The sequence below is a fragment of the Stigmatopora nigra genome, chromosome 11 (assembly GCF_051989575.1).
Source record: "Stigmatopora nigra isolate UIUO_SnigA chromosome 11, RoL_Snig_1.1, whole genome shotgun sequence".
NCBI classification, from domain to species: Eukaryota; Metazoa; Chordata; class Actinopteri; order Syngnathiformes; family Syngnathidae; genus Stigmatopora; species Stigmatopora nigra.
Genome location: NC_135518.1, coordinates 6,308,812 through 6,332,373, shown reverse-complemented (window position 1 = coordinate 6,332,373; position 23,562 = coordinate 6,308,812). Strand labels below are relative to the sequence as shown.

Genomic DNA, 23,562 nt, shown 5'->3' with positions numbered 1-23,562 from the left:
CTACATGACCCAAAATATTAGTATGTCCACATATATAAATTAGCCCAAAAAATAGTTATTTATCTTCTCAATACATTTTTTGACAACAGTGAAACGTTCTAGGTTTTTTCTTTCAACATAATAAAAGCATTGTTAGCACTATGACCTTTTAAATAAATACCCTTAAGTGTAAAAAAATGTTGACCTTTTTTGGGACATGGACAATTGGCATTGAGTGCCATTGATGACTTGCTTAATTTTTAATGGAGATTGGTTGGAGAGACAAAAAAGATTCTACCAAAGTCACTGCAGAGCATAAAATCTAGTCAAAAAAGCTTGTTTTGGGGGAACAAAACAGGTGATTTGTGCAAAGTCAAATTGTGTTTTACTGTTTGTTTATAAGCACATTTTTACTTGGGGCTGAATTTCTCAGGGGAATTTGATTTTAAAGATCTAACTTCTTGATTTGATCACACATGCAAATGTACTGGATGCTGATTATCCTAGAGTGTGAGGGAAAATTAGCCAGTTTAGAGATAAGCATGTCCTTAAAACGACCATATGCAAAAGTGGCGATAGGGAGGATTATCTTCTAATCAATCCGAATGCACTGATGTGTATAGGCCAATATCTCAATGTCATGATTTTGGAATTTCCTTACCTTTGTAACAATTGAGTGTGGGTGGAACAGTCTTTCTCCACATATGACCACATGTTAATAGTAAAGAAAAGAAACATGGAGGGCATAGCAGCCATCATCTGGCCCTTTCTTGCCAGCTTGTGACCTTGTTAGTCTGTGTGCTATACATGACTCTCACCAGCCACTTTTTTATTTATTTTTTTACAGCCTGGCTGTGTTTATCGCTGCCTGAGATCAGCAATTGCTCACGGCCAGTCGCCCGGTAATGCATCCATGCCGGGTATCTCTTCACTGCACCGCTATGTGCTTTGCAAATGCAATGTTAAAGAAGAGCATACAAGAGGAAAAAGAGTGAGGTGGTGGTGGTGGGGGTGTTTGTTCCAATGCAAGTAAGTTCCTGTTCAAGCTTTAGAATGATCTAAAAAGCAGTGATTCTTAAAGTGTGGTGCAAGTACCACCAGTGGTATGTGGGCTCTCTCTAGTGGTCCATGATAGCCTGATTGAATCAAATGTTAAAACAACTCATCTTAATGGAAGGCATGATTTCAGTAATGATCAACTGTAGTTGAGTTGTATTTAACTTAAATTGTAGAATATTTAATATTAAAGAGCTGTTTATTTTAGGCATGACTTAAATGTCACACCATCGATCGATTTTCAACATTGTTCATCCTTGTCAGGGTCACGGGGTGCTGGATCCACTCCCAGCTGACATCGGGCCAATGGTGGGTGGACTCCACCCTAAATTGGATGACGGTCAGTCTTATGGAACGGAGACAGATGACCAATCGCACTCACAATCACACCACCACTGGGTTGAAATTTATCGTACACTGTCTGCTACAAAGTCAGTCACAAGCAACACTAAACCACCATTAGTGCCTCTTTTGTTATCATTTTTACACTAAATCTTTAGCATATTATGACCCCCTGCCTTTAAAACTAAGCACACAATCAACACTCAAATTATGGCTTATAAAAAGAACTAAAACAAGTGCCTTTTTTTTGTGGGACATTTTCGCTGTACTTGAACTTCCATAGACCATTTCTATTTACATTTCTTATAAACTGTCAGGACTGCCAGTAAATGTGCATATTTCATTACCACAAGTGTATTTTGAATAATATTGATATTTTTGTTGTTAGATATTATATTGCCGTTATAATTTGTATTGTTGAATTCGTCAACAGGATGAAAAGGAAAAAACTAACTTTTAGTTTAAATAAAAAACATAATTATTTCTTATTCATTGTAGTCTTCAAGCATCAATGACTACAGAATTTCCATTACAGCGTTAAAAAATAAATAAATAAGTGGTCATTTAACTTTTCCTGGCCATGCAAAATTGTGTTTTTGACAAATATGCGAACCAAAGTTCGTCTAAAATTGAAATGTTTTACCATAACACACAGTATTTAAAAAAAAAACATTTTAAGATGGAAAATAATGAAACAAATCGACAAACTGGGAAATGAGAAGCGGTGTGTCTGTTATCATTTAAGCTTTCAGGAAATAAACGTTTCCACTGAGCTTTCCAAATGTAATTTTTCCTTATAATTTTTAGCTATAACTAACTACAGATGCTCCATTTAGATTTGTCATCCAAGTATCCGTTAAACCTCAATACAGAATTCAAATTAGCAAAACAACAAGCTGAGTTGAAGAGTACAGTTTTAAGCTTTTGGTGACTAACAAATTATGCAAAGTAAAATAAGAAGAGGGGAAAAAAAAATTGGACCCCTTCCTGTTTTCAGTGCTGCATTCGCTTCGTACCACGAGCTTAATTGGATGAATTTCTCTCTTGACAAGGAACTGTACCCTCAGGCACAGATAAAAGACTTCTAAATTCTCTTTTGTGCAGCGTGTAGATGAAAGTCCAGAGAAGACAGGAGCTTGTCAAAATGCAGCAGCTGCTGGCAGGTGTGAAGCGGACCAGAAGAACGACAGGTTATCATCAGCTTGCTGCTTGAGAAAATGAGTTGCGTGGCCGTCAACTTCTGATGTCTTATTTCTACCTCTATTCCGCACCCCCAACCCTCTTCAACATGACAGACGCCTCATTGTTTACAAATAGAGGATGCCTGTATGGTGTAGCTTGCTGACGGAAATGTCATTTTGCCCATTTAAAAGAAGAAAAAGAAAAAAAACTATAGTAAATGACATAGAAAGTATTGATTTCTTGAAAGTCACGTTTAAAATATGACTTGTCGTCAATCATCTTATTGGCATTTGTTAAGGGTGGAGATGTGAAAGATAAAAATAGGCTTATCACAATGGGAATGCACAATGTTGGTCACTTGTTTTAGTCTTTATGAATAATTAGTCAATGTCTATTGGATGTTTTACAATCATGTTAGCTGTGATTGGTGTTAAAATAGACGATACGGTAGAGTATTTGAATGCAGGGACAAAAATGATGATGCTTAGCCTCATTTTTTCTACTATGAAAAGGTCTAAATAATTTGCTGTTTGCATACTTTATCTTTGATATGAATTTCCTTTATATTCTATATCATATATTTTGTTATTTTTCCATTTTTAGAGTAAAATTTTAACCTTGCATATTATTATTATTGTAAAAATGTGCCGTCAAAATCAAAAATTCTACTATAGCCACAAACTCAAAAGACTTTCCATATACAAAAACAAAAAATATATATCTAAATTAGCAAAATGGTGACTTTTTATTGTATAACATCAAAAACATAACCTGGTATTTAGATTGAATAAAAACCTGAGCTTATTGATAGTAAAAAATCACACTATTACCTACACTGCAACTATACATTATAAGAAAAATGGATATCTAGTTGTATTGAGAATATTATTTATGTGTGTGTATTATATGTGCTCACAGTCGAAACTAAAATATTGGTTCTATTGTATAGTTTTCTTATAATAAGAATAATATTAACTTCATTTAGTAATCAAACACTACTAAAGATGGACATTGGTAGAATTGCACTTGTCATTTTCATACCAAGCAGCATTTTAATAATGGAAGTGCTATGTCATTTATTTCATTGCTCGGTGAGAGATGAGCTATGAAGAATGACAATAATTGTCCACGCACATGTTGGTAACCGAGCATCTGCTTCATGCTGCACAATCAGCCCTGTCAGCGTTGTGGAGGGGGGTGTGGTGGTGGTGGTGTGAATAGATTGGTTGGAAAAAAATCACTTAGTTAAGAAAAAAAATGGAACAAGTTCAATTTCATCTCAAAGGCCGTTTCATTATATAAAATCTCCTGCTCGCTTTTACTGCTCATTTTGTCATAAACAGTAAAATTATCATGCGGGAGATACCTTGCTGACTGCACATTATATGAGAGGGGATATCAAGTGCCACATCACATATTTTTATTGAGTGGTTTGTGTATCGGTCTCACAGCTCTTGGGTCCTGGGTTCAAATCCAGGTCGGTCCACCATTCCAAAAACATGCAGGGTAGGCGGATTGGACACTATAAATTGGTCATCTGTCTCCTTTTGCCCCATGTGATCAGCTGGCCAGCGCCTCTGGTCAGCTGGGAGAGGCTCCAGCACCCCCAGCGACCCTAATGAGTATAAAGCGATTCAGAAAATGAATAATTGGACACTATTAATTGGTTTTCTGTCTCCTTCTGCCCCATGTGATCAGCTGGCCAACGCCCCTGGCCAGCTGGGAGAGGCTCCAGCACCCCCCGCGACCCTAATGAGTATAAAGCGGTTCAGAAAATGAATGAATGAATGATATAGTATATTCAATAGTTGGAATTGAGATCGAGTTTGCATAACAAATGTTAATATTTTGTCCTCATGACGGCTTGTTTTTTTTCTTTTTCTTTTTAATTGTCACTTTTGCTTTAAAAGGTTCAAAAGGAAATCAAGAAAAGGGCTTTAACTCGTGTTTTCAAATTCATGGAAAACATTCAACAACCATTTCAGATGAAATGACAGCCTCGAAAGACAAGAATATAATGAATCCACAGAAAAAGCTGCCATGCACTGTAATTATGACTTATTTTTTAATAATGTTTCAAAGGCTTTCTTTACATAAAACGGTGACGCATACGTGTCATTAGTCAAAATATACTACATCAAATCAAGTTACTAAATGATAATGTTCTTCACATATAAAGAAAAAAATGGATTCTTTAGTATGCAAAAGTGAAATACATCTATTTTTATATTTAATCATCACTGTACACTTTATTAATTTGATCCAAATCAGACTTAATTGCGAATCTTTTCAGGCGACTTCTTTGTTAAACATTATGACTTCATTTCCAAAACCCATGAGAGAAAGACGTGGACTATTTGTCACACTCAATTTTGCTCTCAACTTCACGATGACCATGTTCTGATAAGGTCAGCGGGGCTCATCTTGTCATTGTGGCCTTTTTTCTCTAAGCTTATAACTTCTGTCTCTATCTGTCTTCATCACTAAAGCCATTGAATTCTCACCAGGAAGAACATTAATACTAGTTGAAGCTTCTATAATTAGACTAAAATGGATTCCAAGTCACAGCTGTGGTCATGAAAATAATCCTTCTGATATCAAATGTAAAAAAAAAAATGGAGTATTATTATACATTTGTTTTCTTCTGGAATTTAAAATGTTCAAATATCTGCCAAGCCACTTTTGATACAAGAATTCAAAATACAATCTTGATCCTCCATGAAGTTTGCCTGCTGACATATGCAGTAAAGTCTCCTTGCCCTTAAATTAAAGAGATTCAAATCCTCGATAAACATCCCATATCTTTCCCTCTCTTGGTCTTATCTTCCAGCCCCTCCACATCAAGACAGGTCAATGAATCATCCCTATGATATACGATAGTAACTTCCATATCATAATTTGCAATATGTGTAACCAAGATCTCTTTTGCTCTCTCTCTCTCTTTCTCTTTCCCTCTCAATTTTGGAAGGTTTTATCTTCATTACTGTACAAACATTCCAGGCGGGCACATATGCAAGTAGACTTATTCAAGCATAGAAACCCTTATCGTTCATTCTACAGAATTGTGTCCATCCATCTGAAGGAGAATTAGTTATCACAGGCCTACAGGGAGCCATTACATAGTAGTCTTGTCTCAGTGAATAGCTCAAGCCAAGCTGCTTTGTGTTTGCCATAGACCAGAAACATCAGACAATGTAGAAAAGTGCCTGAGAATTAACGAGGGTTTTCATCTGTCCCACAAAGTAACACATCTAGAGTTTTCATACAAAAAGTGAACGCATCCAATACTGTATAATAAGATGTTGAACTAATAGTTTCATGTACTTACACATTCAGCTTCAGTGCCATCTTAATTCAAGAAGAATAAAACCGGATCCAAAACCCTGACAATTAATGAGAAGCGAGCGCTGCATGATTATTAGACTAGAAACCCACTCTTATTCCAAGACTGGCATAGAAAACAGCACAAATGAAGAACTGTGATGTGAATGTTAACTGGAACAAAAAGGTTGGCTGATAAGACTGGCTGTGACTAATATTCTTAGATTAATTAAGAAGTGCAACGTAAAATAGGATACACAATGTTGCAGCGTGTAAAAATGGTTGTGTTAAAAAGTCATTCAACCGCACTGCAGTATAGTGGAGTAATTTAGTATAGTGAGATATACTTATATATAATATAATTAAAGACTAAATAAAGGGTGCCAGACTCAGGTTGGTTGGCGGGCCGCTTTAACGTTAACTTGATTTTACGTGGGTTGGACCATTTTAGATATATTATTTAGATTTTTTTTTTTTTATAAATGGATTAAAAGAACTGGATTAAAATCCCTGAATATTCATTTTTTTTTAATAGTTTTGAGTTAACCCTTTCAGGGATAGTGGTCAATACAAAAGTTGACCCTTAGGACATTTAGCCCTTTATAAGTGACTATTTTTGGTCATCATTGTTAGCAACTATTATTATCATCTATTTTTATTAGTTCTTATGCTATGTTGTACATTCTTTTAATGTGATTATAAGTAAATGTGTAAATTGCTTAAATTGTTACTAATAGCCAAATTAATGAAATTACACTGGATAAAAACAAATACACTACACACCATAAAGTTTTTTTTTGTGATAGATATCCATTTTATTTCAACTGGGAGGACTGGTTGTGTGAGTGCATCTTTCAGTATTAATAGTTAAAAAAATAAAACATGGCTTGATTAGTGAGTTTTAGGATTCTGGTCCCTGAACAAATACAACTTGTATCTCAAAGCGCTACTGATGAAATACAGGAAAAAATGAAACATTGTTTTATCTGGTTAACCTTTTGCAGCTAAGCCACTCTTGCTACTGATGCTGTGAAACTGAGTGACCTTTCACTGTGCCCGTGGGATGCCTCAGGTTTGATGGGGTCTAGGGAGACTTTTCTATTCTCAGGCTGCTGGTCTTTTATTAACTGGTTACCGTTTTTGTTCCCAAATTATGAACAGTGGCATTAAAGGTTTTAGCATAACCTAGAATGCCCTAACTTTTTACATTTTTTTTATTCCACTGTTCCGTTCTTAGTCTTGAAAGCTAGTCAAACACTTTATCTAAACCTAGAAAATGTCCAATATTGGGCATAATTATGTTGTTGAATTGTATTTTAATGTTAGGTTTCCCTAAACACATTGTGGCAGCCAAAAGACAGATCTTATAACTGACTTGTTTATTATCACAGCTATTCTTATGGAACTTTAAGTAAACATAGTGTGGTTTAAAGTCCCATAATGACAGATTTTTACACACTAGTTAAATGATAGCATCTTTTTAAAGACTACTAAAAAATAATCTGCTATGGGCGTACGGCTCAAATGAAAATTAGTATGATTGATGAGTAGAAATGTCTTTCTCCCACAACGAGTATTGCTTCATTGAACCGCTTATCCTCCCAAGGTGCATGGGGGGTGCTGGAGCCCATCCTAGCTAACAATGAGCACCAATCACAGGGCACAAGGAGACAAAGATTCACAATAATTCTCACACTCATACGTAGGGGCAATGTATAGCCTATCCTACAAGCTTTTAGGAGGTGAGAGCAAACCGGAATACCAGCAGAAAACCCACACAAGCCCGGGGAGAACATACAAACTCCACACATTGAGGACTGACATGAGATTGAACCCTCAACCCCACTGTGAGAACAAAGTACTAATCACACCAATCATTTACCATAAAAAACAACCATATATCAAACCACTTTGTATAAGAACCCCTTTATGTATATAATATTGAGATAGCATTGTTGAAATTGGAAAAAATATATATATTTCATACATTTCAGTTAACTAAAGCAAAAATAAATGATCTCTACTTAATTTACTCAAAATATAATTTGTAAATTAATAACACGAACCGAAATGGTCATATAATAATATAATGGTATATTATTCCCCATTTCCACGTTTTACAAAATAAATTCAAAGTTGTTTTGGAACATATTTAAAATTGCGTGTGCATATACAGAACAGATCCATACAATTTTCTTTATGAGTGTCACAGAAGACACATTTAATATCTAGATCTGAATTATTAGTGCTATTATTAGAATTATTATTATTGTTATTTACATCAGCTGTCTGGCAGAGTGTCATATTAGGGTTTGACGTGAGACAAAGTGTCTTTGTGACGAAATGGACAGCGAGTTTTAAGAAAGGAACAATTTGAGAATAAACCAGCATAAACACTCATCACATTCTCCACGAGGTATGGAAATAAATTAATGCGCTCCTTTTTTCTAAAGCTCTAATACATACTATTTTCACCCATTTGGATCTACAGTATTTGTTTAAAAAATTATTTTGATGTAATAAAAAGGGAATAATGATGATGGGGTAATTAACTTAGTTTTTAGTCTTATATATTGTTTTGCACGAATTAATCATAAAATAGCTCTAATATGCATACTAGTTTCCCCCATTTGGATGGTCTGTATTTTTTTTAAAGATTATTTTGATGTAATAAAAAGGGAATAATGATGATGGGGTAATGAACTTAGTTTTTATTATTATATAGTGTTTTGTATGACTCAGTCATAAAATAGTGAGTCGTCTGGTGCAGCTTTAGTAGCCTTTCCACTCGCGCATGCTCAGTTGGCATAAGTTAGCTTGCTAAACTAGCCACCAGATCAGCCAGCCACAGTAAGCTTGGCTAGCTCAGATATAAATTAGACAAAGAAACCTTGTGAAGAGTCTCACTGTAAAAGAGTCTAAAGTGACGGATGGTCACAGAAGCGCCTGTGACACTAAGCGACGTACCTTACTGGACACATACGGAAGTATGAAATTGAAAGGTACGCCGTCACCATGTTTTTTCCAACTTTTTTGGCAGTCGATGACCATATTAGCTTGGGCTAACAGCTAGTTAGCATTCGTTGTTTTCCCACCATCTGCCTGGACCAAAATCAGCTGCAGAGGCCCATTTTACGCCACGTAGAGGATGATCGTACTCTGTTTTATTTTGCCCCTTTGCCGGATAATAATTTTAAACATTTACATGTAGGTGATCGCTTCAAGACATCCAGTAAATGTTTGTGGCAAGCTAGGCGATTGTTGTTAGCCTCGTTTGCGGGCGAGAATCCTACATTAGCTTACGTACCGCCAAGTTAAAGGCTAGTTTGGATTAAGTGCTATTGTGTTAGTTATTCCTCTTTCAATCACTTTATGGGAATAACTTTATTATAGTCTCGAGACAAGATGTCGTATTTAAGGGCGTTCATGTTCGTATAGGCGTGGGATAGCATTCACTGGAAAGATGTTGACATCTGATGTAGTTTTATTGAGGTGAAATTGAGGAGTTGACCATCTACAAACTTGAATAAATAGTTGAATTGTGTAGGGATAAAACATGACTTGATTGTATACAAACAGGATAAGTGTCAGGGTGAATAGCATCCTGGCTGTTTGAATTGCTAAACCAAAAAGGTAGAAGCAAAATTGCTTACTTAAATTGTCTTTACAGTGTCAGTATTTAATATATTAAGAGATCTGTGTTATGGACAAATCAATATGATGGAGATACTTTTAATTCCTGATAATATCTATTCCAATTCAATATATCCTTGTATTTCCTTGAAGTTTAGGAATATTATCAGGTATAGACTAGTACATTTTAAACAGTCTTTTAGTCCAGCCAATATTTTAGGAATGTAGTAATTTGTGACTAATTTAAATACATAAAAATTCACTTCAAGTACTGCCTGTCAATTATACTCAATTACAAGAATGCCAACAGTGATCTCTCAGGAAACATATCAAATGGCACGTAGAAATAAGACAGAAACTATGAAGAATTGTCCGGTCTAATCCAAAAACTTTCAAATGTGGCCTCAGGATACGTGAGAGATTCATTCAAAATGCTAAATCTCCAATCAAAAATCCACAAAACGTAGATACACTCGCTGTATCCTGCATTTTATTTTTAAATTTGCATGATAGAGTTGCTTTCCCATTGGCTAAGTCCCAACTCATTTCTGGCCTCCCATTGCTCTGGAAGGAACTTCATCATCTTCCTCCATGATGCTTTTTCGGCGGTCCATCATCACAGACTTTATTTTTCGCCCTGGCCCCCCCAAAATGTTCTTTTGAATTCATTTTAGTTTTTTTATATTTGTTTCATCAGTACCCTCACCTACACACTTTTGCATTAATTTATTCATTTTGATTGCTAAATATCTTTTTTATGTGTTTCTCACTTATTATATGGAAAACATTGGTACAATAATCATTGTTCAAGGGTTGATTTCAGGGCTGGGCAAACCGGTCCTCAAGGGCTGCTGTGTGTGCAAGGTTTTGTTCCAACTGATCCAGCACAGTTTAGCCAATGAGGTTTATGCTGAAACAAGTGGCACCTGACTGCAATCCACTGGTTGTGCTCTATTTTTGACTCCAAATTGGTGAAAGTTGTCCCCTTGATGGGTTGAAATGAAGACCCATAGCCATTGCAGCCTTTTGGGGAATATTTTGTCCACGCCTAGTTTAATTGATATTGTTGTGGCTTTTGGAACTTATTTTTTTGGGCTATTTTTTTAAATTCAAGTTGTGAAAGCACTTTTGGAACTTGTTTTCTTACATAGATGTACCACTTTATTTATTAATGAAATTTGTCACAACCTTAGAAGCCAGTTCCTGTTTATAACAGTAAAAAGAGACACAGGTAGAAGCTTCACCTAATTAGTCTTAATTAAATATGGCAGGTAATTTGCATGTCCTCTGGTCTATTTTCCTTTTATGCTGGAACATGAAGATGGGACGATGATGGATCCTGTGAAATACTAAACATAGACCACCTTTTATATACTTCAAACTGCTAAAAGGTGATTCATTCTTTTTTGTGTGAAATTTAGTCTACTGCTGTTCTGCTTCAACTTACAAGCTTATTTTTTTTGTATTCTGTACCAACAATTCTGACCTAAATTTGGAGGAACAAAATGTGAATTGGCCTTTGCCTGTGTCTATTCTATTGTTATGATTACTCTGGTTGTTTTGCTTCCAACCAAGACAGCCAAACCTGGTAGATCAGTCCCGTCAAGGACATAAGTGCACTGAAATCAATCCTGTTGACGAGTTGTGTTTTACAGTTTGCATTACACGTGATATGAAATAATAAACATTATTAATTGTCAACATGAAATGCTGACCTGTATAAATTAGGGATGTCCCCGATCTGATCACCTGATTGGATATTTCAGAGGATGGTAACTGTTAAAAAAAAAAAGATCTGTTTCTTTTTTTGTACTAACTCATTGGCTTCCATTGATAATGATAATCCTCTAATCCATTTTGACTGGGCGGGGCAAATTAATACACATTCTAGTCAAATTGGATTTCATGTGTATCCCTGTCAATGACAGTTAAATATGACGACTCAATACCAGCCTTCCCAGTTGAAATGGATTTGCGGTCTATAACTGGTAAATGCACTCAATGAGTTCAGGGGTACAAGCAACACAATGTTAACCTCTCTAAAAAATATCAACCATAGCTCAATTTATCAGATTGGATGGCCAATATTTTTTTCAATAAACCCATTATTGGAAAATAAATCATTTCCAACCTTATTTTGTGCAAGAAAAGCAGGATTTGTAAATTTTCTTTTTGCTTCATTGAAACCACTGCTTTATTATTAATAATAACTCCTATTAACTTATTTTATAAATTGAGAAAAATCAATTTTATTCCAGCAGATTTTAAATGGATGACAAAAAGCCAACATTTGTGATCGGGACATCCCTAAAAGAAATATTTTTCACCAAAATAAAAGTGTTTTTCTTGTGCTGTCTAGTCCTCTAAATAGGTGCTAGGTTGAAAGCGGTGATGTCACGGGTTCCCACCCCCCCTCCTCCTGGGGAGATGTCAAGTGGACCTGTGGCAGAGAGCTGGTGTTATACGCAGGTTTGAGCAATCAACACTTGACTTGTGTTTTTTTTTTCTTTCACAAAGGCCATGTCTTCACTTTGCCTTGGCTTGCAAAATGTCACAATGAAATCCTTTATATTCCACGCTCAAATTTCCTCTTTTGCCTCCAAGGTCAAGGTTGTCAAGTTTTCCTACATGTGGACCATAAACAACTTTAGTTTTTGTAGAGAAGAAATGGGGGAAGTACTAAAAAGTTCAACTTTCTCCTCTGGGCCTAACGACAAGATGAAGTGGTCAGTGACACATTTTCCAGATATGTAGAAGTACATGATATATCAAACACAAATACACTATAAATGCTATCAAGCATTTCTAATGTACCTGCGTAACCATTAAGAGTCAGAAGTCATAAACAAGACGCTCATCTCTGCAGGCTTAGCACATTTGTTTTAAGAAAAGAAGAGCAATCTGACTTGTTGTTGACCTTTACTGATGGGCTTCTGTTTACTTGCCAGGTGTCTGCGAGTCAATCCAAAGGGACTTGATGATGAAAGCAAAGATTATCTGTCATTGTATTTACTTCTTGTGAGTTGTCCAAAAAGTGAAGTCAGAGCAAAATTCAAGTTTTCCTTGTTGAATGCTAAACGAGAGGAGACAAAAGCGATGGGTAAGTGAGAGCACTCGGGACATCTATTGTCGTGCACACATTCCACTGTTACTTGGCAACATTTTTCTTCATGCAGCATTTTTTTTTTGCTTTCTGTTGTAGAAAGCCAAAGAGCCTACAGGTTTGTCCAAGGCAAAGACTGGGGCTTTAAAAAGTTCATCAGGAGAGATTTTCTCCTTGATGAAGCCAATGGACTGCTGCCTGATGACAAACTTACTCTTTTTTGTGAGGTAAATGTTTCAAAAATTCCCCATCACAACAATTTTTGGTAGTAGAAAAACCAATAACTGTGTACCATATTTTTCAGACTCAATGAAAGGGGGAAAAATTGTTTTAATAATTTTAAACTAAAAAATACATTGTCTGTTAAATTAATTGTGAAATAGATATCAACAAACAAAATAGGCACCTGTTAAGATTGTGACTTATGGTCTGCATACAACATTTGGAAATTGATACTTTTGCTAAACGTACTTTAATCAGAAGTGATGAATTATGTGCCATATTTTTCCCTACATGGGCCACAAACCTCCCAAAATGATGATCAACCTTCTTACTTTTCTAACTACTTGAAGTTTATCCCCTAAATACCGATGGAAATGTTACGCCTATATCTGAAGATCAGTTTGCGTCACAACCGCTACTCTAACCGTGTCTGTCAGGAAATGCTTTAGAAATATAAACAATTTTGTTGCTGTCCCGCATTTTGCTATAGTTTGAATGTCAGTGATCAACCCAACCAACTCAGTGGTTAAAATGACAAGTCATAGAATTTGAATCAATTTTCTTCTTGCTTTTCTCTTGTTCTTTGTGAGTCAATACTAATGGCTGCATATTTGCGGGGGAAGAAAAAGAAATACTGTTTACATCAGTGACATTTGAGAGATGATTCATTTGATTTTAAGTGATTGTGTGTTAAATGGCAATCTTGTTTTCAGTAATGTGTGTCTGCCTTTCTAAAGTGTCAGATGCATTTGCTTCTACTTAGTTGGATGTTTTTTTTTTCCCTCAAGGTGTTTTTTTTTCTTCTTCTTTTAACAGGTTAGTGTCGTCCAGGACTCAGTGAATATTTCTGGCCAGTCCAACATGAATATGCTGAAGGTACCTGAGTGTCAGCTGTCTGATGACCTGGGGAACCTTTGGGAGTGTTCACGCTTCACAGACTGCAGCCTCTATGTGGGAGGGCAGGAGTTCAAAGCCCACAAATCCATCCTAGCCGGTATGAAGAACTTGACTAAGTACTTGGTGACTGACGCTTTGGTCCAAACCGGTTTAAGATTTTGACTTTTGGGTTTTAATATATATATATATATAATAGCACAGTACATTGACAGCAAGACTGATGTTTCCTGCAAATCCTTTATGCAGGCATCATTTATACTGCTTTCTAAATATGGTCTGAGGGCATTTAGCAAGTGCTTATGACAGAAATGCTGAAAATGGCCTTTTGTGAGACATGTCATGCCTCTTCGGAATGGCTCCTCTTAAAGAGCCTTAAGCACCTTGAAAGGCCATCAAGGTTCTTTACCTCCCGGCAGGTTTGAAGCAGCCTGCTCCTGCAAAAGGTTCTAATCCGTTCGACTAGACTGCTTGACCCTAATGACTGATCCAGGAGACTGAAAGCCTAGCAGGCGTTTGCAGCTAATGTCCATTGGACACGGTGGCAACAGCTGCTGTGGTCAGATGGGGGGGAAAAAGTTGTCCACACAGCACTAGCACTGATTTAACACATTGACAAGTGCTGTACCTTCTAGAGGTTTTTGTTGACTGTCCCTTTATTTATCAGTCTTGGATCTGTGTTTTTCACAGCAAGGTCGCCTGTCTTCAATGCTATGTTTGAGCATGAAATGGAAGAGAGTAAAAAGGTACAAAGTCACCCATTGCTGTTTTTAGATTGTTAGTTTTGTTTTTAAATCCATGCTAAATCCTTTATTTTTCTCTGCCCAGAATCGTGTGGATATTAGTGATGTGGACCCTGATGTCTTCAAGGAGATGATGGGCTTCATCTACACTGGGAAGGCCCCAAATCTTGAGAAGATGGCAGATAACCTGCTGGCAGCTGCAGACAAAGTAAGTCTGGATACAGTTTAGACTCTCTAACTTGCAAGAAACAAATTGTATTGTATGCATTTTAGTTTTGGTTAGTTCTTTATCCTTAACATAGGGCACTGATTTAACTAATTTGGCTGGCTTTGACGGAGCTTGGTGTCATTTTGACCTAGACAGTGAAAATGCATTGCACGTCTAGTAACGAGTTAATAATAACAAATATACTATTTTAATCCCTGCTCAATCTCTGATATCTGTACTAACATTTTTTATGTAGGTCATGTAGGCCACTCTTGGATACTAAATGTTTCTACTGTGGCCTATGTGACCCAAAATGAGCTGTGATAATGCTTGGTAATGATGTTATCGGATCCTTCTTTGTGTGAAAATTGCTTTAAGCATGTCTGAATAGTGAGCCTGAGACATCCTATTTCTTTTTTTCTCTCAACCGTCTGCTTATTCCATCTTGAATGACAATACCACTCACACTTTTGACATACAATTTCAATTACTCCACTCTTAATTCTGAGCAATGATCAAGATTTAAAAAAATATATATATAGTAAATTGGCACAAGCATGTTTTTTTTAAATACATTAAAACAGAAACTTGAGCAGAAGCCTTTTATTGACTGCCATTAACAGAAGTCCAATTTGATTTTACTGGGAGGGCTTGGTCTCAATTACAATGATTTAGTTAACAATATTACATAAAACTTTTCCTAAAAGGTGCAGTCTTCCAATAGTTTTATCAAACAACCATAAATGAAATTCAATGGCAAAGACTTGGTAAAGGTATGTTCACATAGAAATAAAAAAAAAATATCACTATTAAGCCTTGAAACGTCTCACCCAACATAAAATGATTTTAAAATACAGGTGAATAATTTTTATACCAGTGGGGGAATGGGAAGCCTGATGGTCCGCCAGGCTTATAAAGCACAGAAACCATGCATGATTCACTGATTGTTTCAATGTTCAAATGTTTAACACAAATTATAGTAATCTATCGATTATCCTGAGTTCAAAAGTAGGCGATCCCCCAACCCCCACACATACTATTATTATATCTATATACTTTTTTAAAAGTTCACAATCATTCGAAAATCCATGCAGAAACTCGTAAGCGGAAGCCACTCTTGCTACTAGCATTCAGCACTGAAGCGGCCATGTCTGGTCTACATTAACCGCGATATTTGAGGGATTACTGTACCGTCGAATGCCATGTCATTCCTATTAACTCATTGGGTGCCATTGATGACAATAGACCTGAACAATCAGATAGATTTGGCACCTTTCACCGTCAATAACAGCCCAACAAGGTTATACTGCATTCATCCTTAACACTTGGCTTCCCCGGATAGTATCATCCCTGCCACAATCCCAAACCGGACATCCGTCATATTTGACTGATCGCTGTCGTTTGGCACTCCTGCAGAAATGCAGTTTACATACAGTGGCTAAGCTTTGACTCTTATGTGCTTGCAGTACGCGCTGGAGCGTTTAAAAGTCATGTGTGAAGAGGCCTTGTGCAACAGCCTCTCGGTGGAGAATGTGGCCGACACCCTCATCCTGGCAGATTTGCACAGTGCCGAGCAGCTCAAAGCACAAGCCATAGATTTTATCAACAGGCAAGTATCTAGAGGAGGAGAAGTAGAAGAAGGGGGAGAAAAGAGGGAGGGGGAAAAAAAACTCCAGTGATGAATTTCTGCTGCCATTTCTGTTTACCATCCCTGAATGCTTACCTTTTTATCTCCTTGCCATAGGTGCAGTGTCCTCAGACAGCTGGGCTGTAAAGATGGAAAGAACTGGAATAGCAAGTATGTAATTAGCTGATATATGTGACACAAGATGAATAACGTACTCTTATCTGGGCTCTTCGCAGATGCATTAGAATTCATTGTTTTAGCCCGAGCAGACGGCGCACTATTTGCCTTTTCACTTTGAGACGTCGTATCGTTGTGTCCAAAGTTATTAATAGACTTGTACCCTGAAAATGGAGCCTTTTTTTGCGCATTTTGTATGGGCGGCGGGCGGGTGGTCGCCAAGTTTGCCTTTCCAATGAGTACGCTATTTTATTGTCTTTACATCGGGCGGTGTTTTGTATGCTTACATATCACTAGTGTAAAAACAAAGCATTAACTTGTTTAGCAGGTCAGAAAGAAAAAAAATCCATAAATCGAACAATTACTGAGAGACCTCCCAATCCAATTAGAATTTATATCTGTCAACATTCTTATGATGCGAGCCTGCTTAGTTAAATTTACTTTAGCTTTGGGGACTACTGCTGTTAATATGTTAATATGTAAAATAAATTTAATGAGATAAAGGGCTAAAATATTTGAATATAGCAACAAGGAATTATATACTCAATATAAACCTATGGGGAAAAGTATATGCATTTTCAAAAATGAATCAGTTTCTGAATTGGTAAAATGAATACATGTTTTAGTGGTGGGCAAATACAATCCTATTTAAATAAAATATTTAGGGAAAATCTTGGGAGTGTTACTGGGGCATTTTTAATCATTCCTTTTAGAGACTTAATTCTTAAACTCACTTAGTTTTTTAATGTCTTATGAAAACTAATCTATGAATAATCAAGTGAATTAAATATATCATATTTAATGTTATTTGCAATTTTTATAAAAATGTGAAACTAAAAAAAATACAATAATTTTCATAAATAATATAGCCACTTTGTTATTGTGAACTAGCTTTTCTTACTTACTCATTTTCCTTAAATCTATTTCCAAGCATCCTGCAAGTTTGATCATAATGCATTAGTCATTCTGCATTATCTTGAACACAAAGACAGTACTCGAATATATTATATGATTATTCTTGTGTAAGATCTGTAAGGAAGTACTTTATTTAAAAAGAGTTCCTATTTGGTTCTTCTCAGCTACGAAGCACATATTTTCTTCATGTCATTTGTGTTCAAGTTTCAATGTCTCCTCATTAACCTTGATTGTGTATTGTGCTCGTAGCCACGCTACAGACATCATGGAGACGGCGGGCTGGAAGTCAATGATCCAATCGCACCCTCACTTGGTGGCCGAGGCCTTCCGTGCCCTTGCTTCGGCGCAGTGCCCGCCCTTCGGTCCCCCACGTAAGCGACTAAAACAATCGTGACGCCCCGCGACTGGCTGGCTCTGCGCAGGAAAACACTCGTGAAGGTGCCACTCTTTTCTAAATTCCACCAAAACTGAACACACTTGAATAAAATAAGAGTGGCCCTTTCTCACCAGGGATGTGAGGGAGGCTGGCACAAAGAACTTGTGGGAGGGCGGGGCCAAAAGAAGAAGAAGAAGAAGAAAAAAGACTCGCTTGGTTGCCCGACTATGTCGTTCGTTCGTGGTCAGGGTGGCTAGCAAGTCAAGCCGTCTGCTACTGTTCCTTTTTTTTTTTTCTCGTCTCCTTTAATTTTTCAAAAATGGCCTTAATATATCTGCCATTGCTCTGGAATCATTCCAGAGTTCATTTTGTCTATTTTACTCTGTGCCTGCCTTGTCACGACAGACCAGGCCCCCTCCTCCAGGTTGCACTAGTTCCCGTCAATAGCCGTTTTCATATGGAGTTCCATAGGAACGTAACAAAAGGTTGAACTAAATGGGAAATATTATATATTTGTAATGTTTAGCCCGTTTTGTGACCCGACATTAAAGAGCATGAACACTTTGAGTGCAAGGTCAGTTCTTAACACTTTTTAAAAGATGAGTATGCCCCATATTGATGGCACCATTTGTATGTAAATGACTGCTGAAGCATTCTCAGAAGACGTCTTCTGTGGGGACAGAAAGGAAAAAAAAAAAACATTGCGTCACTTTCAAATACTTGGCCCTTTATGTATAAGAACATTGGAAATATTGGCATGTATTTAACCAGGCTCACATTTTGTGTCCGTTAACCATCAATTCAATTTGACGATAGTATTGCCAACTTGCAAATCAATATATATCCTCATGATATTGTGGTTTAGTCAAAAAGTGGAATGACAATTGCATGGTCATGTCATTGTCAATGGGGGTGTCCAAGATGTTTTTTTTTTTTTGGGTTAATAACGTACTTTCTGGAAACTGGCGCAGAAAAATTAGTGACAAAAACAAAGTTCCTCTCAACCTGCTTGGAGATGTTTAGGATGCTACCGGCAATGTCATTTGTTGTTCTTGAACGAGAGCTTGTCCTGTTTGTTTCGGTGCATCTTAGCGCGTAACCTGACTCTGAGCACACCGTGGGGGGTTTTGCACAAGAGTAGGATAAAGACATTCACCTTAGTTGTAAAGTTTGACAAGCCAGGAAATAGAGATGCTGTTAATCAGGCCAGTTACAAATGTTTGGGATAAACACAAGGGTACAGCATTCTTAACTAGTCCACTAAATCAATCACAGCTGACACAATGTAGTTCAACACTTGGCCAGCTGATATAAGAACTGATTTAGGAAAAATGTTTCTTTCAATTGTATAAATCACAATTGTTGCATATTTCTCTTTCAATTTACGTGACAGAATAAGACAGTATAGCGCTGTGTGTGTATAACCAGGTGGAGATTATTAGTAAATATACAGGCTTGATTTTATTCTGGAATTGAAATCACCACTAATAGTCACCATACCTGTCAACCTCGAACCATTTGTGATCTTACCAAATTTTGTTTTCGCCCTTACATATATGTATAAATACATGGAAAATCTTACCACTTTACTTTTTTGTAAAAAATCACGAACAACAAGTGAAAATGAAAGTAAACATAAACAAGGGAACAGGAAACGGAAATCACATGGTGAAAGTGTTACAAAACGAAATGTTTATCATGATCTTTTTTTTTTAGCCAATCAGAGGCGCCGGTACATATATCACTTGGCAGACATGCGTTTTTTAGCCAATCAGAGGCGCCGGTACATATATCACTTGGCAGACATGCGTTTCCGGGAAGAAACAATGGCGGATGGTGAAAAATGGCTAGAAAGTGCCTTAATTTATTTTTTTTTCTCAAAATCACCGTTTAGCGTACCATTTTCATGTGTACAGCGTACCAATATAAAAATGGGCTTTCAGTTGTACCAATTACGGCGAGAACGTACCAGTTGACAGGTATGAGTCACCATGGTTACTACTAGTCCAAGCTTAGACTGCAACCAATTTGATCTTTAAATTGTCAAGTATGACCTAACATTTCCAGTCTTAATCCCGTATTCTAGTTTTGTGCAACCTCCCCCCCTCGGAATGTTTGAAAAAAAAAAAAAAAGGTGGCATCATTCTGCGTCTTGTCATCATGTTCAAATGTATGTTTGGAAGCATCAAAAATGGAAATTGTCCACAGGTATGGCCGTGTTAAGCAATTAAAACACTTTCCAGCACTCTCTTGTGGTGTTTATTTATTTATTTCCAAATCAATGATTTGTTCATTAAAAGTCATACTTGAGCCACATGACATAAAGGCTAGCAAAGCTTGGTGTCTTCAAAGTGGGACACAACGGAGGCAAGACCACCTGCTGCCTCACTAAAGAGCGCCATTAAATCTTACTTCACCTTTCATCATCCTCCGTCTGTCTCATGCGGGGTTTTGCGGAAAAAAGCATCACAAAGCTTTTCAGAAATATTGAGATGATTGTAAAACCTAATGCAGAAAAAAAATGCAGAATTTGGTGGCATACAGAGAAACGGACTCTTGACTACAGGGATGATTCAGCTGTGCTTCCCAGGTGCTATTTTGCGATAAACCACCTTGCGTGTGCGCTATGCATTTAATAAGCCTTTTCCGGGAGCAGTTAAAAGTCTGCAAATTCACTTGTGCCACTGCCTACGTGGCATGCACTCATCTATAAAAATACGATAACTGCTTCTACTAAGCCAAAGACGGTGCAGTGAGTTTTTTTTTTGTTTGACGTCAATCATTGATCAGTGAAAGCCCACATATATATATTTTTTTTAACCCATGTGAAAGTGTTTTTTTCCCCAACAGGGCAGTCTTTGGTGCAGGGTGTGTGAGTTTGATTCCTGCTGGTTGCAAGTGTGAAAGGTTGTCTATCTTAGAGTGTGCCCTATGACTGACTGGCGACCAGTCCAGGGTGAGCTATCCATATTATACTATAAGAATGTTATTTGTTCATTATTTTGTGAAAATAGAAAGTCAGCACTCATGATTTACTTTTCTCGGGCCGCACAAAATGATGCGGTGGGCTAGATTTAGCCCCCAGGCCACCACTTTGACACCAAAAGTGATATAAACTTTCTGTTTTAGGACTAGACTAAAAAAAAAAAAGTAGGTACCGCTTTTTTTTGGTGTCAAAGTGGCGGTCCGGGGGCTAAATTTGATCCGCCGCATTATTTTGTGTGACCCGAGAAAGTAAATTATGAATGTCGGTCAAGACCTTCCAATAATGACAAAGGAATGTGTAGTCAATTTGTGGCGTAGATGTATGTGTAGTTCAGTAAATGGAATAACTTTTTAAATGAAAATAAAGACTTAGTCATTTTTTTCAGCAAAACTATTCTGGGCAGCCAAAGGTAGACCCTGGCATAGTATAGTAAGGCTTTTTCCCAACAGAAATAACATAGTAAAGTAAGGCTTTTTTCTTTTTGAATAGAAAATTGTTAATTCATTTTCTATATTATGCGCCTGGGTTCGAATCCTGGTCAGGAAACATTATCTCTTAGTTGTTTCTGTGTACTTGTAGTCAAGACCTTTAAATGACGACAATGCAAAGTGTCGCCAAATTGTGGGGCAATGGTTAACTCACCTGTCTCTCGTCTGGGAGACCTGGGTTCAAGTCCCGGTTGGGACACTTTTTCACTTAGTTGTTTCGGTGTACTTCATGTCAAGACACTCAAATGATTGCTGAGGAAAGTGCATCCACTCGCTGGCACAGAGCTTAGATCACTGGACTCCCGCCTGGGAGACCTGGGTACGATTCCCGGTTGGGACACTTTTTCACTTAGTTGTTAGTTTCTGTGGACTTCTTCTAGAAATACTCAAATGATTACACAGTAAAGTGTAGTCACTTGGTTGGTGCAGAGGTTAGATCACGGACTCCCGTGTGGGAGACCTGGGTTCGCTTCCCGGTTCGGACACTTTTTCCACTTAGTTGTTTCTGTGGACTTCTTCTATAAATACTCAAATGATTACAGAGAAATTGTAGTCACTTGTTTGGCGCAGAGGTTAGATCACTGTACTCCCGTGTGGGAGACCTGGGTTCGATTCCCGGTTCGGACACTTTTTCACTTAAGTGTTTCTGTGGACTCCTTCTTGAAATACGCAAATGATTACGCTTAAAAGTGTAGTCACTTGGTTGGCGCAGAGGTTAGATCACTGGACTCCCGTGTGGGAGACCTGGGTTCGATTCTCGCTGTCGTCGTTTGGCTGAAAATACTTGGGAAGAAGAATTGGTAAATGGAATAAGGAGATGAGAAAAAAAAAGGAAAAATCTTTTTAATTTATATTAAACACTTAGTCATACTTTTCAGCAAAAGGTTATATTCCGAACTGCCTTCGGCAGTTCGGAAGACAGTTGAAGGACCTGTCTGTGCGAAAGGCGTTCTCGGGTCGGCCTTCGGCCGACCCTCGACCGCTTGCTTGGTCAGTGAACCGCCGACACCGGGAAGCGAACTCACGTTCTCTCGGTGCAAAGGCGAGTGTGCAACCCACTACACCAACTCGTGCCCCACTTATACATAGGTGTTGAAACGTTTTATCCAAGGAAATTGGGTGAAACACTTAGTCATTTTTTGGACAAAATGCTTCATCCACCACTGAATACTTATACACTTAAACACTTAGGCATTAGAACTTATTCTTTTAACTAAATATTTGGAAAATCTTTGCCGGCTCTGGGAATTGAACCCAGGACCGCACCGGTGGAAGACTGATGACTTAGCCACTGGGCCACCAACCTGTAAGAAAAAGCAGTAGTACTTGTAGTTTTATCCAAGGAAAATGGGTGAAACACTTAGTGATTTTTTGGACAAAATGCTTCAACAACTACTGAATACTTATTCAGTCAGTTAGACACTTAGGCATTAGAACTTATTCTTTTAACTGAATAACATTGGGAAAACATTTGCATGCACTGGGATTCGAACCCAGGACCACAGAGGTGGGAAACTGATGACTTATCCACTGGTCCACCACCCTGTGAGAGAAAGCAGTAGTACTTGTACTGTTATCTCTTTCATTTACCTGAAAATAATGGGAAAAGTATTGCATGCATTAGGATTTGAACTTAGGTCCACAGAGGTGGGAAACTGATGACTTAACCACTGGGCCACCACTCTACAAGGCTGGGCAGTAGTACATGTTCTTTTGTCTCCTTTCACTCCCAGATCTTACTTAGTAGGTGACCAACCCACTACACCACTCGCTTATACGTAGTCATTGGAAGCTTTTATTTAAGGAAAGGGGTGAATGACTTAGTCTTTTTTTTAATGGCAAAATGGTTAATCCACCACTGATGACTTGACTTATTCATTGAGCCTTCCAATAATGATAGAGGAAAGTGTAGCCATTTTTTAAAATAAAAAAGCCTTACTATACTTAGCCATTTAAAAGAAAAATGCCTTATTATACATAGTCATTTTTTAAAGAAAAAATGCTTCACTATGCAAAGGCAATATTTTTAAGAAAAATAGCTTACTAATCATAGTCATTTTTTTATATGGTAAAAGGGGTAAAAATGAAGAGCTCTATCTTCCCTCAAGAAGAACAGAATCAATTTTTGATAAAAAAAAATCTGATTTCTTTTGATAACATTATTTTACCATTGCTAATCCATGAGTACCAATGAGAGAATGCATGCAGAAGAGTCTAACGAAGAAAAAACATGATTTTAAATGTTAAGAGAGCCATATACACCCATCAAAAGTGCCACATATGGCTCCCGAGCCATAGGTTCCCTACTAC

The 23,562-nt window shown here is 37.3% G+C and overlaps 1 protein-coding gene across 5 annotated transcripts; it reads left to right on the top strand.

Annotated features, from left to right (window-relative positions):
- The first annotated feature begins 8,252 nt into the window (after positions 1-8,252).
- LOC144204374 (speckle-type POZ protein-like A) lies at positions 8,253-18,345 on the top strand. 5 transcript variants are annotated; one of them, XM_077728346.1, is made up of 12 exons: positions 8,658-8,882; positions 11,873-11,982; positions 12,118-12,239; positions 12,462-12,613; positions 12,716-12,843; positions 13,655-13,832; positions 14,423-14,478; positions 14,561-14,683; positions 16,150-16,292; positions 16,428-16,481; positions 17,652-17,840; positions 17,913-18,345. In XM_077728346.1, exons 2-11 carry the CDS (start codon positions 11,905-11,907, stop codon positions 17,794-17,796), a joined length of 1,179 nt encoding a protein of 392 aa, XP_077584472.1. In that variant the 5' UTR covers positions 8,658-8,882; positions 11,873-11,904; the 3' UTR covers positions 17,797-17,840; positions 17,913-18,345. The 5 variants fall into 5 exon arrangements, with proteins under 5 accessions (XP_077584475.1, XP_077584472.1, XP_077584471.1 ...); XM_077728345.1 differs by adding an exon at positions 10,835-10,904 and having other exon boundaries at positions 17,652-18,345; XM_077728348.1 differs by adding an exon at positions 10,785-10,904 and having other exon boundaries at positions 17,652-18,345.
- The last annotated feature ends 5,217 nt before the right edge of the window (positions 18,346-23,562 follow it).